The sequence below is a fragment of the Vespula vulgaris genome, chromosome 1 (genome assembly GCF_905475345.1).
Source record: "Vespula vulgaris chromosome 1, iyVesVulg1.1, whole genome shotgun sequence".
Taxonomy (NCBI): domain Eukaryota; kingdom Metazoa; phylum Arthropoda; class Insecta; order Hymenoptera; family Vespidae; genus Vespula; species Vespula vulgaris.
The window spans coordinates 7,668,262-7,691,150 of NC_066586.1; the positions used below are offsets into that span (position 1 = coordinate 7,668,262).

Below are 22,889 nucleotides of genomic sequence, written 5' to 3' on the forward strand. Positions count from 1 at the left end.
GTTCGAAAAAAAAAGATAAATACATAATTTCATTGATAACATAAGATAAATAAAACAAAATGCATTATTCTTTCTCTTTCGTCTTACAATACGTATACATGTATTTAATTACTAAACAATAAATTATAGCCAAAGCTTGTCTGTTCCCAAGGATATTTTAACATTAATATTTAATAAGGAACACGTTAAAACATTCCAATAAAAAATGAAAAATCTTTAGTAATCCATGTTCGAGAAACAAACAACAAATAACGTAGTACGGTTCGCTGGATTTTTTGGCGGTGTTTCCGAAACTCGTGTCACGAGTATAAATTCGCTGCAACGAGGGTGCAACTCGCAATATCTCGTTCTTTCTCCTTTTTTTCTCTCTTTCTCTCGCTCTTCTTTATTCGCGTAGGAGGCATGCGAGAACGCAAAGTAGCTACTCGCATAATGGCTTCTGTGCACCGTTCAAAGGTAAACTCACGAATCCGCGGAAGGAGACACGAAAGAAAGAAAGAAAGAAAGAAAGAAAGAGAAAGAGAGAGAAGGAGGAGGAAGAGGAGGAGGGTAGTCTAGAAGGATTTATTGCACGTGCGAACTTTTCAACGGTACCGACGGTTATAATTTCAACTCGCATTGGCAAGCATGTAAATTGGCACGCCGGCGTAGTGACTACTTGGAAAAGTATTGTTTGCTGGAATTCAGATTTGCATAATAACCAAGCGAGTGATATTTATACGGGAGCCGGATATACCGAGTGCTGAGATTGTATACAAGAAATAGAGAAAGAGAAGAGAGGAAGAGAGGGAGGACGAAAGGAAGAGAGAAGGAAAGAAAGAAAATATAAGAGAATATCGTTATGGAAAACATTTTCAACATTTTCTTCGATCCAAACGTCTCGCGAATTATTTCCAATTATTTAACAGATCGAAAAAATCGATACTTCGTTCTTTTGGAACGATTCTAAAGTATCCGTTACAATCTCTAAATATTCGCATATTTTTTCCAGATCAACAACGACCCTAACATCTTGCCAAACGTGAGACTGAAGATGCGTTGGAGCGATACAAGGGGAGAGACCGTGGAAGCTACGAAAGCGATGATCGACATGATCTGCGAGGGGGTCGCGGCCTTCTTCGGACCCGAAGGCTCTTGCTACGTCGAGGCCATAGTCGCTCAGTCACGAAATATACCTATGATCAGCTACGTAAGTATTTATTATGATTCATTATTAAAAAAAAAAAAAAAAGAAAAAAGGAAAAGAAAAAAATGAATAAGTAGATAATAAAAGAAACTCACTCTAATAGATTAATCTTCGAATATTTCCATGAAAGTGTCCGTAAAAAAGAACATAGGCAAACACAATACGTATAGACGAACGTATACACACACGTATGCACATCAAGTTCAGACTAGTTATTAATCATCGTACATTTACGTGAACATTTTTCATAAAAGAGACAACTCAGCAAAATATCGACGAGCCGAAATTAAAAAATAACACACATTAATCTTAATGTCTTTATAAACATTTCCGTAAAAAGAAATAAAAAATACAAAAATAAAAGAAATAAAATAAAAAAACAAAACGAAACAAAACCCTAATGAAATATTAAATAAGCCGGTATTTGAATATAAACATCATCATAAAATTCCTCTTTCGCGAATATTTTTATACGAAAGAGAGAACGTAAAAGCTTCTAATCACGCGAATGAAGGATGCAGGATCGTCGAAAAAGGATCGCAGACAGGAGGATTAATTTGGTGGGAGCGTGAGAAAGTACGTGGATTCTCTCGCTCGCTCGAAAGCTGTCGTGCCGTGTCTTGTCAAAGACGAACTAGACGAGGGTATTCTTCGACAAACTGAACACCCGCGGCGCGACGATATAATTACGGGTTATGTTTACCCTCTCGCGTGCAAACGTGTGCTCACATCCACGTGTTCCGATGCATCCTTTTACCTGTAATATATATCACGTATACATCCATGCACACACACACACACACACATACATATATATATATATATATATATATATATATATTCATATATAGATACTATATATACACACATACATATTAGATCTATCAAAAAGTTTTATTCATTCTTTTTAAATAGAAGGAAATAATATATTTATATAACTGATGCATCCAATGCATCCTTTTACCTGCAATATACATACATATGTATATAATATATTAGATCTACCGAAAAGTTTCGTTCATTTTTTGTTTCCTTTTTTTTCAAATAAAAAGAAATAATAAATTGATATAATTGCTTTTTAATATTTGATTAACAATATCATTTTGGTTAATATCAACTATTTTTTTATATTGATGAAAGTTCTTAAACTTGTAAACTTTGACGATGAAATGACTTACGTTCTTTTATAAATAACTGTGCCCTAAGCAGACATAAAACTTTTCCTTCGATTTAATATGGGTCATGTAATATATACGTATCATATGTACGTATACGTATTTATATTTGCGTAGATCGTTAAGAACTTAGAGTATTGTACGAAACGGACGCAAAGCGATTAGATAAGCGTCTATCTATTAGATTTTTCTCATTCTTTCTACTAAATCTCGTAATGTGCATTTAATCGAGCCGTCACTCTTGATTACGTGAAATCTGTTTCTTTTATATACACGCGCACACTTCTCTTTCTCTCTCTCTTTTTCTACGCACGTGTGTGTGTGTGTATGCTCGTGCGTGTATTCTTAAGTAGGTAATATAATAAAATTCGACGGAAAAATCGATCGTGATATTCGAGATAAAATCGATTTAATTCGAAGGCGGTCGAAGACCGGACTGGAATGGTAAACGTTTTATTATCGCATCCGATCTTTATCGATAATTTTATCGACGATCGATCGGCACGCACAAGGTCGTTGAACTTCGAAATATGCAAAGCTCGCGCGATTAGCTTCGATAACCGCGATAAACGCGACGGGCGAACCCTGCCAGCTTGTATGTACTTGACGACATTCCAGTAATACCGATCTTATGGCTCGAATTAGTTACTAATACGTACGAAATGCACGCACACATACGTACGTTGTCTATTTTTTATTTCGACGTGTGATTATATCTTTGACGTCGCCATTCTTTTTCATTTTTTTCTATTTTCTTTTTCTTCTTTGTTTTTTTTTTTGTACGGTCTGTTCGTTTGATCTTTTTATTTAGGCAATTAAAATTATGGTGACTATTTTAAATTTTATTTGTTATTTGTAATTCATTAATATTGACAAATATTTCGACAAATGTATAGTGTAAATCGTCGCATACCAATGTTATTTCTATACATTCGTTTCTTCTATACTGTTGGTTTTTTTTTTTTGTTTTGTTTACCGTGTCAGTCATTGCTTAAGGTTATAATAGAATGAAATTCAATGATAGACCTTTTAGCTTTAACTTTGCATTTAACCTTTAGCGTTTCTTAACATGACTTTGTTTACATCAAGTAACGCGTAACATTTAGATTCGATTCATTGATGGTATTATTATTTTGATTCATAACGCGTAATCATATTTATTTTGTTTTTGTTCAATTCAATTCAAAGACATACAATCAAGACTGGATTTAATCGGATAAGAATTCAATAATTAAAATCTTCTCAATCTATCCCATATTTGGATTAAAATCTATTGTTTTTCACTTTCGTTTAAGATTATGAAGACCATAATATATTTAAAAAAAAAAAATCTACAACGTTTAAAAAAAGATTTATGTATATACATAATGTTATGTTAAATGAATCAAGCGTACATCGATTTGAAAAACATAATCGAATAATTTTAATGCTTATGTAAATTTTAAATAATCGTGTCTGATCATGCTGCTTATGATTAATACTTTTAACGTTTATTCCAAACATGTCATTAAGACTTATTTAAAAGAAAAAATAAACGAAATATTTCTTTTTTAATTAAGATATATTTCATTAGGATTACTAAATATGGTAAAACAGGAATATACGCGAAAATATTGTTCAATATTTTTTACAAGGACGACGTTCGCGCTCGATCAAGCATCGAGAAATCGAATGTTGTCTCGTTGCCAGTCATCGAACCAATCGGACGACCGCCTTCCTCAGAACCTTTATACGCTTTTCGTGAAAGTCGTGGCGACTTCGTTGGTGGCAAAGGTCCCCCATGAAACGTGGCGTGGAAAAGCTGATCGGCGAAGGTTCCAGACTCCCTCCAAAGTTGAAAGTCGTTTTCCATGATTACCTATCGACTATCGATTTCTCTCTTTCTTAAACTTCGCTTCAATAATTTCGTTCATTTAATAACCACGCTGGATTGAATTAAAAAGAAAAACAATCGAAATCGCTATACAATTTTTTTTAGAAATTATTGATATTCATTGATTTAAGGAAACTCATCAGAGCCTTAAAAAATTAACAAACTATTTCCCATCATTCGATATTATATGGATCATTCAAAAAGGATTTTTCTCATTGAAAAATTGAGAAGTAATTAATAATAAAATGTTTCATTAATTAATTGACTTATTTTTAAAGTTGGCTTCTTTTTTCTTTTTTTTAATAATATTTAATAATATTTTAATACCAAGTGGAACGAATTTTTCTCGTATTCTCACAGTGTAAAATTCCGAAATTTTTTTCTTTTTTTTTCTTCTTTCATATTTGAATACGTAAAGATGATCATTGAAAAGGATGGATCGACAAACGGGCCGTGAGTACAACGCGTGTTCGTCGCCGCGATAGGCCCTTCTCTCCCGCAAAGAGCTACTTACTTTCACCTAGTTTCACTCGTTATACTTGCTGGCAGTGAGTACCGTCGAGCAAATTTGTCGGATTCCTTTAACGGCGACTCTTCCCGACTCGTCTCGAGCGCGTCGACTTCGATCTTATGGCGCCATGCGTCTCTCTTTTTAACGTATGCATTATTTTTCTTTTCTTTTTTTCTTACCTTTTTATTTTTGCAAAAGTGAAACGAAGACAGATCGTACTCTCGATTTCTCTCGATATCGACCTCTTTTCTCGATCGATCCTCAATCATTTAAAGTCAAATAATTTAGAATAATTCGAATGATTATTTATTATCTTCAATTATAATAATACTATAATAATAAAAAAATAATAATATTACTACCGTGAAAAGAATGTATCGTTATTATTTGCATAAAGAAAGAGAGAGAGAGAGAGAGAGAGAGAGAGAGAATAATAATACTAATACTAATAATAACAATATAAAAAATAAAATGATTACTAGCGAAAAGAAAATATCTTGTTCGTTGTTGTTTGCAAAAAGATAAAAAAAAGATATGTACCAATCGAGTGTACAAGTACGATAAGTGGATATATTTCGTATCGGCGACATCCTCGACTCACATACAGCTATTTTCGATGATCGCAGAGAAAGTACGTCGAGATCATAAAGAGAGCGCTTAAAATGCGTTCATGCTTGCACGTCTCTGCGTCATCTGGGTTTACCAAGAACGAGAGGAAGAGCGAGAAAGAGATAGAGAGAGAGAGAGAGGAGAGAGAGAGAGAGAGAGAGAGAGAGAGAGATCGAAGGCTCTCGAAAGACGAAGGCGACTCGAGATTGCGTGGACCACCCTGTACACGTCCGAGTACCCATTTAGGTACATATGTGTAGGTGGACGTTGAGCTTGTAATGCCCACCTATGTGCCGAAGCGAAGCTCGTAACACGCACGAATACCACGGAAAGTCAGTGGGAACTTTCGATAATGCAACTCGCTGGTACTCCTTTCGTCTCTCTCTTTCTTTCTCTCTTTTTCTTTCTCTCTCTCTCTTTCTCTCTCTCTTCCTCTTTTGATATGCATGTAAGAGAGTCACACGTATATGACACCTACATATGTAGCTATCTCTCTACCTACCTTCCTTCGTGCAACCACCTGTTGATCCTGCTTACGTTACGCGGACTTCGAAGCGGATATTCGAGGCATTATTAAAGCTACCGCTCTATTCGATTCTCTGTGAATTGTTGTATACACGTTGCGAACGAAATTTAGGATCACTGGATCATTTTAATGGTATCTACGTATCTACATACATGTGCGTCATATATAACAGAGATGACGATGAATCGTTATTTTTCTATTAATATGTAATGATAATTATTTATGGATAACCTATGTTCTTGTTTGATTTATAACTATTTTCTTAAGAAACGTCTTATCACAAATAATTTATCCTTCTTTCTATTTTTCTTTTTTCTTTCTTTCTTTCTTTTTCTTTTTTTTTTTTTTATTAACAAAATTTACGTAACACCGTTGCATATTTATGAATTGCATTTACGTATGTCTTACTAATCACCACTCTCTTGACAATATTTATTTAAAGTAGATAAATATTAATTTATTTGAATAATTAATCATTTCTATATTAATTAACTTCGATGAATAGTATATAATATCTTATAAAAAGATCTAATTTTTTATCTTCTTCTTTATGTAAAAAAAAAAAAATTGATAATATTTAACAAATACTCTCTTTTTCTAAAAAAAAAAAAGAAAAAGAAAAATTTTGTATCATTGAGAAAGTGAGAACTCGTCAAATTAAATTCTATTGTTAAAATTCGAGCTTGAAAGAATAAAAGATAAGGATGAAATGGAACGAGAGTCTGATAAGTTACACAGAGACGAACGATCAGTGCTCGGCTCGAAAGAAACGATATTATTCTATCGACGGGGGCATTTGCATGAAAACTGCTGATTCTGCTGACCTTCGCGGTCTATTTATAGCCGAGCCTGTTGATGCCCCACGCACTACTCGTGTAGACTCTTACCTGGTCTGGCCTGGTATATTAGCCCGACGTTGTCCCAGACTCCACGTCCTGGACCGATCCTTCATTATTTCTCTTCTCATATCCAAAAACAAAGTAGAACTCATTCGTACGAAGATCTAAACGATCCGCGTGTCTTTAATCTTGAAAATTAATTAATTCTTCTTTCTACTCCTATACGAATATAAATTTTAAGAATCGTAAAAACATTTGCTTGATCACGCCTTGACATATAAGTAGAATTTAATTACGAATAGATTTTTATTTTTTCTTTTTATTTTTATGTTCTTACTTTTTCTTTTCTCTTTTTTCTCTCCGTGAAAAAAAAATTGATCTCATCGTCAGATGAATATCGGAATTAAAGGACGAATGAACGTTTAAGTAATCGTTGCATCTGTAATCTGATTATAAAAAAGACATTTATTTTTTCCTGTTTCTTTTTGTTTTGTTTTTTGTTCTTTTTTTTTCTTTTCTCTTTTTCTAGAACTCGATCTATAGAATCGATTCTGAAATCTTATATTCTATATAAGGAATCGATCGATCATAGAAACATATCAAATGTCATTGAGAAAAGTGGAATCACGTTTAGACGTTTTTGGTTGATGGCAACGATGTAGTAGTAGTAGGTGCTATCTTTAGGTAAGTAGTGCGGACAGACGTTCATGAGAAGCGTAAGAATACCGGTTTTTCGAGAATCGATCCGATTCGGCCGGCGCATTATCGTTAATTCGCGACCGAGTGTATAATTATGTCGCGGGAAAAGAGTGCTCGTTAATTGGCAGCTTTCGTCGAGAGTAAGAAAATATTATCATCTATAAAGGGATCGAAATGAATTCTCTTTCTCTCTCTCTCTCTCCCTCTTTCCTCCTCTCTTCCTCTCTAAATATAAATTTGTATCTATTCTTTCTTTTTTTGTTTGTTTTCTTTTTGTTACTTTTTTGTTTCTCTTTTTTCTTCTTTTCTTTTTGATAATCGATCCAGTTGCATTGAGAAACAAGAAAAAGAAAAAGAAAGAGAGAGAAAGAGTGAAAAAGAGACATTTGTTGAATAAAGTAGGTCAGTCGATTTTTACATAACATTATCCGATTTATACGATTAATATTTTAGTGCGAAGCCAAGTAGAATCGAAGACCTTGAATCGAAAGAATCTCGTTCAAGGGAGAATCCATTCATTGTAATTGGAGTAGAGAGAAACAAAAAGTGAGAAAAAAATAAAAAGAGAGAAAGAGAGAAAAGAGAGAGAGAGAGACAGCGAGGGAGGGAGAGAAAAAAAGAAACGAAAAAAGAAAACAGATGGAGGGTTCCTGTCTCTCCTCTGTGTTCACACACAGCTAAATTTTATTTATAGAATCGAGTATGAAAGAACGAATAGAACGTGGGAAAACTCATACGTACCGGTTTTGTGTGAAGCGATTTCGTTCACTTTAAAGAAGACACGTATTTCTGTGTCTCGTATTCACTGTGGTTGGATGGGAAAACTATTTTTAGAGAAACCGTGAAATAATTTCAATTGTGTTACATACGTTTGATCGTAAAAGATAAAAGGAAAAGAAACAAATAAAATAATTTCTTTTCTTCTATTCAAAGCTTTTAGGCAACTCGCTAACTCGACCACATAAAATAAAACGATAATGAATTTTTCAAAAGGAATAAAAAAATCGTAAATAAAGTATGAAATAAAAACTAAGATCGTAGGAAGTTCTTTAAGATTAAAATTAAAAACACTGCGGAATCGACTAAAGTCTGATGAAGTCATCGATAATTAAAAATAGACGATACTGACATTTGAGTCATCTTCGTTATGAGTACGAGAAGAAAAAGGCTTGTCGTCTCGTCGATTATTGTTACATTTATTTATAGATACGACGAATGATCGATTGGTATAAATAACAGAGGAAAAGAGATAGAAAGAGAGAGAGAGAGAGATAGAGGTAGGAAGGAAAAATAAATGGAAGTGGAAATAAAAAAAATAAGAAAGAAAGAAGCATCGATTCTGAAAGAATTATTTAAATTTCCTTTTATTTTAATTTGTTTTTTTTTCCTTTTCAAATTTCTAAATTCTTTTATTATCTCTCTTTCTCTTTCAATCTCAATCGAGAGAACGAGCAAACGTTTATCTCGATATTGCACAACGATATGAGTTAATTAATATCGATTCATAAAAGGAAGATGCTTGTTAAAGTTGACTCTTGCGTAAACACGAAGCTGCGCACGAACTTTATCGTATCTTTCGACTTAATTCACGTTCATCTTTCTTCTCTCTAAGATAGTAACTCGAGATATTGTAATTTCAAAATAATCATTTCTAGTCGTTCATATTCCTCGTCTTATTTCACGCTTTCTTATCATCTCCATTCGAGAAGAAAATTGTTGATCCGAACAAAAACATTTTTGATTTGGTTTATTCGACCGAATCGAATTTAGCGCTTGTTACGACACATCGAAAAACAATTTATCTCACTCAATTCTATTATTAATTACTCCTCAAAATCACAATTTCAATAATAAATCTTTTAATTATCTATTTCATCTTATCGTCAATCAAATTTATTTTTCAATCATTTTTTCATTTTTATCTCCGATCATTTATTTTTATTTAGTATTCTGATGCAATACTTTTATTCATCTCTCTAAACGTAATAATAGTAATAAATAAATAAATAATAATAGTAATAGTAATAGTAATAGTAATAGTAATAGTAATAGTAATAGTAATAGTAATAGTAATAATAAAGTTATCCGTTATCTCTCTCTCTCTCTCTCTCTCTTTCTCTCTCTTTCTCTCTCTTTCTCTCACTTACTCACTCACTCTCACTCACTCTCACTCTTATGTGTCCGCTTAATGTGGGTGCCGCCTTAAGTGACGACGACGCGGCTGGTTTCAGACTAAAATACACTTAATTAATCCTTAATTGGTCGGCACCAATTATGGTCCCGATGTAGCGACGCGTATTCATTCGTTCAACAAGAATGTATGACCGGGCAAAGGCGATGTTCTTCCCTCGTTTTACGATCAACACGTAGACAAAGACGTTGCTCCATTCGCCAAGATTTCAAGAAATTTAAAGGGCCATTTAATTTATTTAGCACGTTGTTGTTATTGCTGTTGTTATCATCACACATTACACACAGTTCTTACACTTATAAATATATTTACTTTTTAATAAATATTAAAGCAAAAATAACATTATCATAATTTCTTTTATTATTTTTTCTTTTTACGAAATTTAACGAAAAACTAAATTGTTACATTGATATATTGTAATTCTATTTTTATATATAATTTAAAAAAATTAATTACTACTGAAATGTCAATAATTTCAAAGTATTACATATTATTATGACATAGCTTTGAGATAAACGTTTTTCCAAGGAAGAATTCTTGACCGCGAATTTTCAATGCAATATGGATGATTAATAAGCAACACCGGTATTGCTCCACCTTCCGTGGTTTTCTCTATGATCGAGCCGTTCACCGACAACGCTATATGGAAATGACTTTTTTTTGAATTTTAATGAGAACTCGGGTTGGGCCGAGATGCGAGGATCGTCATCCATCGGAGAATCGGTGCAAGGTCGCCTTTTACTACGTCATTCTACGATTTCTTGCTTCCGTGTTCGTCGATGACTTATATGTTATTTGAAATTTCAGAAGGAAAAAGAAATATATAAAAAAAATGTTATCTATGTATCTATATCGAATGAATTAGAATTTTCTTCGATACATGCAACGTGACGTCAAATCGATCGAATTCCGAAGCTTCGACATAAAATATTCTCACTTTTTTTTTTTTGTAGTCTCAAATCGCGTGTTTCTCGATCTTTAAACTAGCATACAATCCTTAAGATTTTTCAAGCTTATCGACGAAGAATGCGATTCTTTACATTATAGACTTCGTATCGTTATCGATCTCAAACAGATATTTCCATCGTTTACATTTCTTAAAGAGTAAAAAAGAAAGAGAGAAACAGTAAGAAAATTAAACTTTGACGATCGTCGAACGATAAATATTCCTCTATCGATCGTATTACCAAGAAAATGAAAATTCTTCTCTTCTTCATCTTCCTCAAACTTTCCTACACTTTTGTTATTCTATCTTGATGAATCAAAGAGATTACACAACGTATAAACTATGGCACGTGGATCCTCGAAAACCATTTTAACTTTCTCATACAATTCTAAGAAAAATAAACGAACACGGTCAAGGATTTTAATTATATTTTTTATAACTTTCCAACTACACGAACAAATCAAAATGTATGTGTGTGTGTGTGTGTGTGTATAACTACTTTAGTTAAATGAAAATCGTTTAAAAGAATCGTTTCTCGTATAAATAAATGCCCTCGATCGTTTCTCGAAACGAGCCAATCGCAATTTTGTATTGCTTGGTAAACATATAATAAACTTTACTTTAAATATTGAGCTCACGCGCGATCATATTATCGAGGCCTTAAATCGAATGGATTCGATTGACGTCGATTCGGTGAAAGTACGCTCGTTTCCAGAGAAAAAGAAACCTAAGAAAAAAATCATTCAACGTAGATACTTACGTACGTGGCGTTAAAATGGAGTAGCTAAAGTAACGATAGATAGATCGATCGATCGATCTATCGATCGTTCCTATGTTCACGGATACAATAACGGTGCGAACGGCGCATAAATCAAACGGCATTACGACGCGGTGCGAACGGTATTACGGCAACCGTATTATAGCGGGTGTCCGTTATCAGTCGAGCACATGTCCAAGTGGCTGCTTTTATCGCCAACTATATTTAGCCAAAAGTATTGCTTAGTCAGAAAACACACGCTCTCTCGCTTCGAATCGACTGCCTGAATCGAGAAAGGAACGAACATGGAGTAGACGAATTACACATTGATCCGATCAATAAATCCTTTAATTCTAATACGTACCTATTAACGAATTGCAAATAAAAATATGCAGGGAGGAGTCTCGTTTTATTTTCTTTTCTTATTTTTCTTTTTATTCGTTTATATATTTTATGTTCTATTGCTGAGTATAAGTGATAATTAATAATACATATAAGTGTAAAAACAAATAAGAAACGAAAGATGTAGATCATTTGAAAAAAAAGAAACGATTAAACGTATAAAATGCAAATTGTGAGTTAATGAAATGTATAGAGACATACATAATGAAAAATATAATACAAATCTATTATTGTTTATATTACGAGATTAGAACCACTAATATCAATGTAAAGATCTTATCGAATAATTACTGCAGGTTAAATACAATTCTTTTTGTTATTGATAAAAATATAGTAATAAAGTTGTCTTCTTAATCTTATTTTTTATAATTTCCATTGAAAAATTTGCTAAAGCAAATTTTAATTTAAACTTAAATTAACTTACAAACTGTCTAAATCGTTCTTGGAAAAGATATTGAAAATAATAAATGTTTTAAACATAAAGTTTTTAGGAATTCCCTCCTATGCGAATGTTTCTTCGATTAGGATCACAATCTTTTCATTTTCAATCATATTATGATCGTTAAAAGTTCTATGAGATTCAATGGATTCCTACGATTGATTCATATCCGTTAAGGGGACTTAGCAAATTGGATAAATTAGAAATTTCCCGTTAGGATCGAGATGTTAAAGCAAAAGAGAGAGAGGAGAGAAAGAGAGAAAGAGAGAAAGAGAGAGAGAGATTGGATACCCGAGGCGGAACGAGTTCACGATGGTTAATGGACAGAGAGAAAATCTTTATTCTGTAGAAAAAAGAAGATATCCGTTCTAAGACGATAGACTTAGAGACGAGGACATTCCAAATTGGGAATGTTGCGAGTAGTCGTGTATGTACGTAGCCTCGGGTTCGTTCAACGGTATCGGCGAGTCATTAATTTCTTACATTTATTGCACCGTCCGCATACGGTAAAAGACTTATCGCGCGAGCTGCGCCAGGTTTTCGAATGCAGTCAGTTGAAAAAATTAGTAGCACGTGGCGATACCGTTTTATCGTAGCTCTACCTACCTTCTTGATCTTTCCTGACGATCACCGAGATGATTTTTAAATTAATAAACAGATTAGTAACTTGAGAAATATATTTCTAACTATATTTTACAATTTTTCAAAGGATTCGATCATCATAAAATCTCGCATCATTAGGATACTTAATCTATATAATAACGTTAATAATCATTAATATTTTGAACGATAAAACCTACAATTGGATATCTTAGGTTTATATTCTTTATTTTCAAGAAACGAGTAAAGTTTCAAGAATTTTATATTACATTAAATTAATAAAAAATATGAAGGTTTTGATATTAAATGTGATTTATATATTTTCCTCACGCATAAACTTATATTGAAATTAACTATAAGGCTACAAACTGATCATAGTTCGAGCATATTCAATGGATAGAATATCAGTGCAAGTTTATGAGGCGTAGCAGCAATGGTGGTGCAGCGTAGCTTGCTAACTGCTAGTGTTTATCGCGAAGCTAAATATAGTCCGGGCTATTGCTTGGCCGAGCGACAAGGCAAAGGAAAGAAAGAAGAAGGCAGGAAGGAAGGAAGGAAGGAAGGAAGGAAGGAAGGAAAGAAGGAAGAAAGGAAGAAAGGAACAGGTCAGCAGCAACAGTAACAACGAACACCATCAAGCAGTAGCGTCGTACCAACAGCAACGAACCAAGAGCAGCAACGCGTTCCCATGCTACTCTGTAATTCCCTCTCTCCTTCTTCTACTTGTTAACCATGCACGCTCATAGAAGAACGAGAAAGAAAGAGGAAGTTGGAGGATCTCGAGTCCACGTTCTTCTCGTAAGAATCCAGTCTCGTACTTCGAATCGGCAACAACTACAACATCAACTGCTAGAATTTGCCTGTTAAAACTATTTTGGTCTCAATGGAAAAACACTCGACTCTATCTATGATTACTCTCGTATATGAATGTGATAGATCTTTCAATCGTTTTCTTTATAAATTCGAATCACCATATTGTTTTCTTTTCTTCTTTTTCTTCTTTTGCAAATTTTTCTGTAGAGTTTTTTATTCGTTAATAACTCATAAACTTTCTTTTTTTTTTTTTTGAATATTTTCTTTTTTTTTTGTTTGTTTCCTACGAAATTTAGATATTTTTAGATAGCAATGAAATTAATCAACTTTTAATTAATTCCTCTTCAGCTCTCTTTTTTTTTTTCCTTTTTCTTTTTTATTCAAAGATTTTCGAACTATTAACTACATATCTCTTCATTCATGCTGATTAGTTGTTATTGATTATTAGTTTTCACGTGAAATTTATCGTGTTTATCGACGATCAAATTGCTCTTTCACTTGTTGCACGCAACCGGGATCAAGTTCATGCATTGATCGGCTAATGAAGAGAACAAAACTCTTCTTACGTAACGATACTATGTTAGTAACGCCGAGGTAATAGAAGGGCACATTGCTTCTTAACATTGTTAATTACAAATGTTTCACTGTGATTCAGTAATCCTTGTAATAATAAATCGTTATTATTCTGTTTAATTCTGACCGCAATGTCGCATACCAAGAAAAAAACAATAATTGAATGCTCGCTACTCATATGAATTTCAACGAATTTAATCGTACTTTGTAGCGAATAGTGGTTATCTATATGAAAAGGAATTCTTTCATTGCTCGAAATAAACGAAACGATTTAATGAATATAAAAAATCAAGATCGTAATTTCGAAATTTTATCCTAGACCATAAAAAATTGAATTTATAATATATACTTTTTTAACAACTTCAAATTAAAATATTAATTATAAAAGTTGAAATAAAAATATTGTTTGCATATTTTAAATTTTAATACTAAGTTTTATTATTATTTTTTGAAGAATATTAACTGATATTATACTTTTATAGTTAAAGGTAAGAATTTTATTATGATAATAGCATGTAAATATTATTTCTCTAGTCCTCTTTATATTAATATTTAGATTGAATAACTATAATATCTTTAAATTTAATAATATTAATTCGAAGATCCGTATAATGTATTGTATAAATAATATATAATTGTATATTGTACGAATTAATTTATACAAAAAAGGATAAAAATATTTTACATTTGTATATAAAAATATTACATTTCACCTTACGTTTTACATAACCACGTTTTAACATATGAATCTTTAAGAATAATATTATCCCAAATATTAATCCCAATATTATAAAAATTATTACACGAATGGTATGATTTAAGTTTATTACTTCTTAATAATTTCTTAGAAAAAATTACAAACTTTATACGTCCGTCAAGTAATAACAGTTTTAATGAACGAAGGTGAATCCAAAGAAGAAGAAAAAAATAAAAAGAAGAAAAGAAAATGAAATTAATCTACAGAGGCCACACACGCGCCAGCGTTATCGATTCTCCCTCGAAATCGAATTTCTCGACTTGGGAATCGTGTTTCGATTTACCCGGCTCTCAAGAGTTTCGTCACATTCAAGGATACACGCGCGTGCGCGTGCGCAACTCTATCGCTATTTGTCCGTCGCGCTACTATAAATAGACACTGTTGATTTATGAATAAATGAAAGCACTGCCCTATCCGTGTGAAGGCACGCGTGCGATCGTGTGCTCGATCGTGCCTCCTCGTTTGCGTCGGACGCGTGTGTACCTCTCTTTCTCTCTCTCTCTCTCTTTCTCTTTTCCTCTCTTTCTCTTTCTCTCTCTCTCGTTTTCCTCTCCTCTCTATCATTCGTGTCTATTTATGTTATTTGCGCGAAGAGATTGCGCCGTATGTCGCCGCCAGATGTTCGAGCTCCGTACTCGCCTATCGAAATGACAAGTTATCCGATTCAAATATTCCCGCTTATTTTTTCCAAATTTTTTAAATAAATTTTTCTCCTCCTTTTGCTGGACTAACATGAAAATAAAAAGGATTTTATTTTTGTTAAGACTGAAATCTTGCCGAACAAAATTTGATAGAATATACGTACAATAGTACACATGTACGTACAAAAATATTTTCTTTTGATTTTTATTAGTTTCGTCGATTTATAAACGACCGATTATACTGTTTCATAAAAAGATATAATCAATTTTTTTCTTAAACATCATATTAAGATTTCTAATATTAACTCATACAAAAATGTAATTTATCGAATAAGAAATATAACATGATTATTTTAACAACTCTCTCTCTTTCTCTCTCTCTCTCTTTGCTACAAATATACTAAATAAATAAATCAAAATGAATTCTAATCAAAATCTAATCAATATATGTAGTAAAAAATTAGATCAAATATAGATATTACGAAATAATCGTCGTAATGCTGATAAGAGAACTACAAAAATAATAATAGTAAATTCACGATTATGAGAGAAAAAGAGAGAGAGAGAGAGAAAGAGAGAGATTGTGTTCAATCGATCGAGATTAATTGGCAGGATCTGCGTTTAATCGTCGAACGCTCGGTAGTACTCTGTAATTTGAGTCACCGTCCCTCGAAAGAGAGGAGAGTAATTAATTCCGAGAAGCGAAACAGTTTATTGCATAATGAGAGAACTCATCACGGGCACTTTCGCGAACTGCTGCGATTACCTTGAATTTATTTTATATACAATATATATATATATATATATATATATATATATATATATATATATAGCATCTCTGCTGTGTTGCGTCGCATTCTCGAACGTTTCTCGTTTCGATCTTTACAGCATTCAGAGGAATTCTATTTATCTCGTATGAATATAGGAATGTCAGTGAAAGAGATAAAGAAGAGAAGAAATATAGATAGATATAATCACGTCCCTAGCGATATTAAACCAAGTACAAAAATATTACATATTATATATTATATATAATTTTTTATATGGATGAAAATTTTAAATACCATTGAAGGATATAAAAAGATAGGGAGAAAAAAACAGATAAACGGATATTATTCATTAATATTCACTGCAATATAAAATAAAATATTCTATATAGAATTACATTTTCTACATAATAGTAAAAAAAAATATCGTACTTAAAAGTGTATAAATACGTATGTGCAAGTACGCATGTATATTTATATACGCAGAGAGAGGGAGACAGAGAGAAACAAGGGATGATAAAATTCAAATATTTTAAAGGTCACGACACGAAAGAAAAGAAACGTTCTGTCATCATCGACGAGAGTCACGAGACGTTCGAACGATATTTTGTCACTTTCACCGAAACACCTGTCGCAGCCGGCGGCTATCGGCTCGTATGCACACGCATATACATACGTACATACACGTGTAAATCCATATATACGTGTACTACGGAACAATGATCCCAAGGATGATAATGATCGAGACTCCGTCAGCGTGTCTCTTTGACGTCGAAGACGAAGACGTAGCTCGTCGTCGCTCGTTTTCTCTCTTTCTTTCTCTCTTTCTCTTTTTCTCTCTCTCTTTCTTTCTCTTTCGTAGAGCTCGAGCCACCACGAGCGTCCTTGAAGCGTGTCACAATCCAGCCGATGCCTTTTGATCGTGACCTTTGGCTCTCGTTGCAAGCCGACGGTTCTCAAAAGAAAGATCAGCAACGGTTGCCGTCGGCACTGCCGGAGAATTGAACGACCAAAGATCCAACTCTTCTTATATGTGCGATCTATCTGTATATGTGTGAGAGAAAGAAAGAGATAGCTGTAGATTTAAACGCTCTCCTCCGTTTATCGCGAGTTTATCGTGCCGTTTTACTGCGACGCGACAAAGTCGACGTCTTTAAATTTTCCCTCCTTTTCTTGAACGCTAAAGGAAATTCTAATGAACATTGTGAGAATATAAATAGAGCAACGTATGAATTCTTAAGTGAATAGGTATTATATACAATAATACCGTGGAGGTCGCAAAGAATATCGATAGGAATGATTTTAAATAACGATCGAGAAAATATTTTATCATTTATCAATGTATCTTGATTTAAACAACGATTTATGGAAAATCTATTATCATCGATTTATGGAATATTTTGTAAATTGTAAGAAAATCAACGAATTTTTCAATGGTCATTTCACAATAGGAATTATCAGAAATATCGATCGAATATTTAATAAATCTTTAAGTAACTTTAAATTAATAAAAACGTATCCTTTTTGCTCGTCGGATGTTCTATTAATTATAAATGAAAAAGGAAAAGAAAAATTTTCGATAAACATCGACGATGGAAATTATTGAAAATATCAATTGATATTGAATTCGTTGTAACTTTTAATCGATCAAAACGTATAGATACTATTCACAAGAGATACGTTTTTCAATTTGATTAATTACTTTTGTCGTTTCGAGTTAATCGGAAATATAAATGTAAATTATTCTTTTTTCGTTTCTTTTGATTTAAAAGATTCAAAGGACGATTATATGGGCAAATGTTCTATTACCTGGAAAGCAAACAAACATTCAATGCATCGTTGAACATTCCCTCGATAGCGGTCGCATACATAATAGCACGCGAATTAAAGCCGTAAGCTGGTTAAAAATAGCTCTGTTACGGTCGAGGACGCGAAATACGATTGTTTCGTTTTTTCTTCTCTTGTATAATATGACGTAATTTTTGAAAAATCTCATAAACTCGCTGATACTTGTTTTGTTCGACGACGAATCGTTGGAGAGAAGTAGAAGAAAAACAGCTAGCTAAACGCGTGTCAAGAACATTTCGTTAATTTCGTTCGACATACGGGAATGTATAATTTATTCAGCATTATTAATTCTCTCTCTTTCTCTCAGAAAGTCGAGGATGTTCTAAAATTATTTGAAACGCTTCTCTTTTCTCTTTATTTTATTTCATTTAAACGTCAAAATAATTAACAGTGACAGACGATCCAGAAATTGTTATCCTCTCTTTCGATTTCATACAATTCTTTCTTTTTTTTCCCCTTTTTGATAGGTATTATAAATCATAATGCAGAAAACAAAACACTTATTCGTTATTTATCAATAATCGTTCGTACTAAACGATTTAAAAAATTTATAATCGATTCAAATTGAACAACTATCGTTTTCATTGTATCAATTTATTATTCATTAAGGATTGTTTGAGGAAAACAATTTAAAGTACAAACAAAACGAGGTCGTTTTGCTATGTTTAATGAAATTCGTTGGTGAGACTTGTCCCCATCTGAAAATCTTCCCACGGATAAAGGAAACGAGATTGGAATCGTCGAAAAGCGACGAATTTATCTCGGTTCTCGTTCAACAAGGTCCACGAACGTAAACGATCTCTCTCCGAACTCTAATGGCCACCATTAACGACTCTGACAACGTATTCGCCGATCCGTTCGCACGCTCGCGAATTCCAGGAAGCGATCGTTTCGTTCCAACCATCAGGATCGGCTCCTTTCGACGATGCCATCATCGGTATCCTCTCGAAGGAACTTTTACGATTTCCTTTTTCCTTTTCTCGACTTGTTTTTCTTCTTTTTCTTTTTATTTTTGGTCCACCTTACACCAACAAAACGCAGGAAGCTGATCCTTCTGAATTTACCTGTACTTCGTACGCTCGTAGAATTCGATACGCCGATTAAATTGCTCCTAACTTTGATCTTCTCCGAGATCGACGACGAATCCTTACGTATTTTCAAAGAAGAACTCGAGGTCGTTTTTCGATAAAAAGATCATTCGATCGTTCACGAGACTTGTAGGAGAAATCATCTTATTTTTCATCGCTCAAGACTGGATATTAAATGATATATTTTTTTCCCTTCATATTTTTTACTTCTTGAAAGGATTCTTTTCTTTTTTTTTCTTCCTTTTTTGCTTCCCTTTAGAACGTCGGCCACGAACGAAATCCTTTTTAACACTCAAAGAGTTAATACGACAGAGCACACCTTTAGTGTGGGCATTTGACCGTATCAGGTTTCACTTGCCTTCCGGAAAAGAGAGAAGATTACTATGTCATAAGGATTCCTCACAAAAAATTGTAATTCGAGACCCTTTCAAAATATTCGCGATCTTATTTGAGTGGACATATTATTTTAACCTTTCGTATTAATTAAATGTTCATTGAAATCGATTAACTCTTTAACGCATGACATTTTCTTAGAAAAGGAAATTTTTATTATTATATTATTTTTTTTCTATTATTATATTGTATTAGACAATTTTATATTAGAAAATTTTATTTATTATATTATATTAGAAAAAAAAAGATAATATATCAGCTATTTTATAGAAATAATATTAAAGCGTAGATAATGAAAAAAATAATATTAACATAATTAAAGTTTAATGGGAAACTACAGTAAATTTAATGATACATTGTAATTTTACAATTACATGTATTTAAAAGAATTAAAAAAAGTGGATATAAAAAGATCTGAGAGGAAAAGTTAAAATCAAAAAAAGATTTTAATATTCCATTCCGGACTTCCTTTAAAGTCTTCCTCTTCAGGTGCGACTTCCGTTTCATACGAACAGGAAGGCAATCGACGAGGTCGAAAAACGTGACCAATAATATACACTCGACTTCGTAACATAACGTAACGAGTCACGATATTTAACGCTCAACCATCTATCGAGCCTAAGAGATCGCTTATCTTCACTCCGAACGCATACTTCGGAGGTCATGGCATTGTAGTATCGCATTTGCCAAGCCGGAATTCGATTTCATCGACTTCACAATTCACGTTTAGCCGGTGTTTAATGTCGCTAAATGCTTTTACTCTACGATGACATTCATTCATTAAATTATACAGGTTAATGTTATATTATTGTTTCAAAAATTCATCCGATAAATTGATATATGTTCGATCGATTATTCCTATGTAATTATTTATAATAACATCATGTTCCCGATCAAATTAAAAAATTCATTTGATTTCCAAATTCTTAAAACACATAATATATACAAAACTTTTGTATACAATAACAAGCTTATTACAATATTTATAAATAGAATACACGTATGCGTACACTTGTTACATACATATAATACAATTTTATTGGTATTAGCAAGTAGTAAAATTGATCGTATCAATATTTCAGAATTCATAATACCATAAAATATCAGGATAATAAACAATCATCCATTACTTGGTAAGATTTCGAAGATCAAGAGATTTCACATCGATAGATCGTTCGATCGATCATGTGACGCAGTTCGAATCGATCTCCTCGCCTCCGCAAACGAGCAGTGAGATTCCTCGATTGTTTTTCAAACGGTCGCGGAGACGCGTTGCACAACTCAAAGACGAATACGACTGGGACGTGAGAGAGGATAGATAAAGGGAGTGCACAGATGAGAGAGAGAGAGAGAGAGGGGGGCGGAGAGAGAGGAGAGAGGAGAGAAACCCGTCCGTTGTGTGTAGCACGTTGGAGATCTCGACTCTGGAGCTCCCTCAAGGTGGTCTCGTCTAAATATAGCCGAGTGGAGCTCAGAATAACACCACGTCGAGCCGGCAATGACCAAAGCCCACCTCACCTCGTCGACGAAGCAGGATAAACCGACCAAGCGGGTCACTTTCATATACTTCGATCGATCTTCAAAATCACACAACATACAAACGCGATACAAGTTATGAAAACGATCGATCGATCAATCGATCTTTGACATCATTCACGATCACTCGTAAAAGTCATCGACAAAAATTCTAATATTTAATTGATTTTATTAATGAGATAGATTTATTAGGCTTCTAATGATTGAACAGTAAGATAAAATTATGTACAATTTATCAAAATATTATTTTCTCTAATTAATAATTTTATAGGGTATACATAAATTTTATGTTTATGTGTGTGCGTGTGTCTACATGATTATATATTTTATTTATTTTATTATTATTAATATAATAATTTTATTATCTATATATGATTATATATAATCGCATATATATTTATATATGCCTTGAAATAATTTTCAATTTGCTTAATAAAAAGTGATATCTAAAATCACTTTTTCTAATCAATTATAATTATATTATATAGTTATTGATTACAAAAAAGTAATTTATGTATTAAATAAATCAAGGGATGACTAAAAAAATCGATAATATGATCTTCGATTATTATATAAATAAAATATGCAGCGTTTATGCGATTAATAATAAAACAGACATGTAAACAACATGTAAATCTTTACATTTGTAATGGTACTTCCTCTCCGAAGAAGCAACGTCAAAGTCAATTGCGAACTGAGCGCGTTGTTTTACACGCCGATTACAATGATTTCACCGTCACGGCGGTATGCGTCGTGTCAATTTAGTTCTCGCATAGCGTTAGAACAGAACAAGCTACCACCGGCTGCAATTTCTGCACTGTTACGTTTAACATATAATCATTCACTTTACCGTTTTACAGAACCAGATCGTTACGGTTCGCGAGATTTTCTTGATCCTCGATCTGAAATTTGCTGTCATCGCCAAGGATCAAAGAAGCGAAAGTTAACCATTGTAGAAAACTGATAGATAATGAATAAAAATTTTATCGAGATAGAGATGTTACATATATACATGCATACGTGTATATGTATATAAATATACAAGCGATATATTCTATTAATTTTATTTATTAATTCTTTTTACTTAAAAGTAATTATGTGCTAAGTGAAAAACCTTCTTGATAAATCTCTCTCTCTCTATCTATATATATATATAGTTCTGAAATTTGATAACATCATAATAAGATAAAAATTTTCTGTCATAGAAAAATGCTATCATAAAAAAATATAAACAATAAATTAGACGTCTCATTTTCCATACATACATACATATATGCATGAATGCATACATATTTAAACGTACATATATACGTGTGTTTATATTTATATATATATATATATATATATATATATATATATATAAATACACACACACACACACTTTTGAAGAAGAACTGACCCTCAGTTGTCACGTTTAATTTATATGTTAATGAGCGGCATGTCACATTTCAGGCGGTACGAAGAGCAACTCGCGGCACAGCCGCCACCGCCACCCGTTCGTTCGCTCGCCCGTTCATTCCACTTTCCTCTTACCCTTCCTTCCTTGCACGCCACGAGTTTATATTTAACTCGCGCCACACACCATGGTACCAGGCGCAGCCCACTTTGCTCCGCTACGCTCTCTTTCTATCTCTTTCTCTCCCACGAGTGCATTCGACTTGCTCTCCTGGCCGCTCCTCTCTTTCTCTCTCTCCCTCTCTCTCTCTCTCTCTCTCTCTCT

The 22,889-nt window shown here is 33.1% G+C and overlaps 1 protein-coding gene across 5 annotated transcripts in view; it reads left to right on the top strand.

Moving 5' to 3' along the window:
- Positions 1 to 22,889, top strand: part of LOC127063917 (receptor-type guanylate cyclase Gyc76C-like) — a 73,159-nt gene that overhangs the window by 43,015 nt on the left and 7,255 nt on the right. For all 5 annotated transcript variants that reach the window (XM_050994248.1, XM_050994240.1, XM_050994279.1 and 2 more), the window contains one exon: positions 992 to 1,189. In XM_050994248.1, coding sequence (XP_050850205.1) covers positions 992 to 1,189 — 198 coding nt within the window. The remainder of the gene's footprint in view (positions 1 to 991; positions 1,190 to 22,889) is intronic.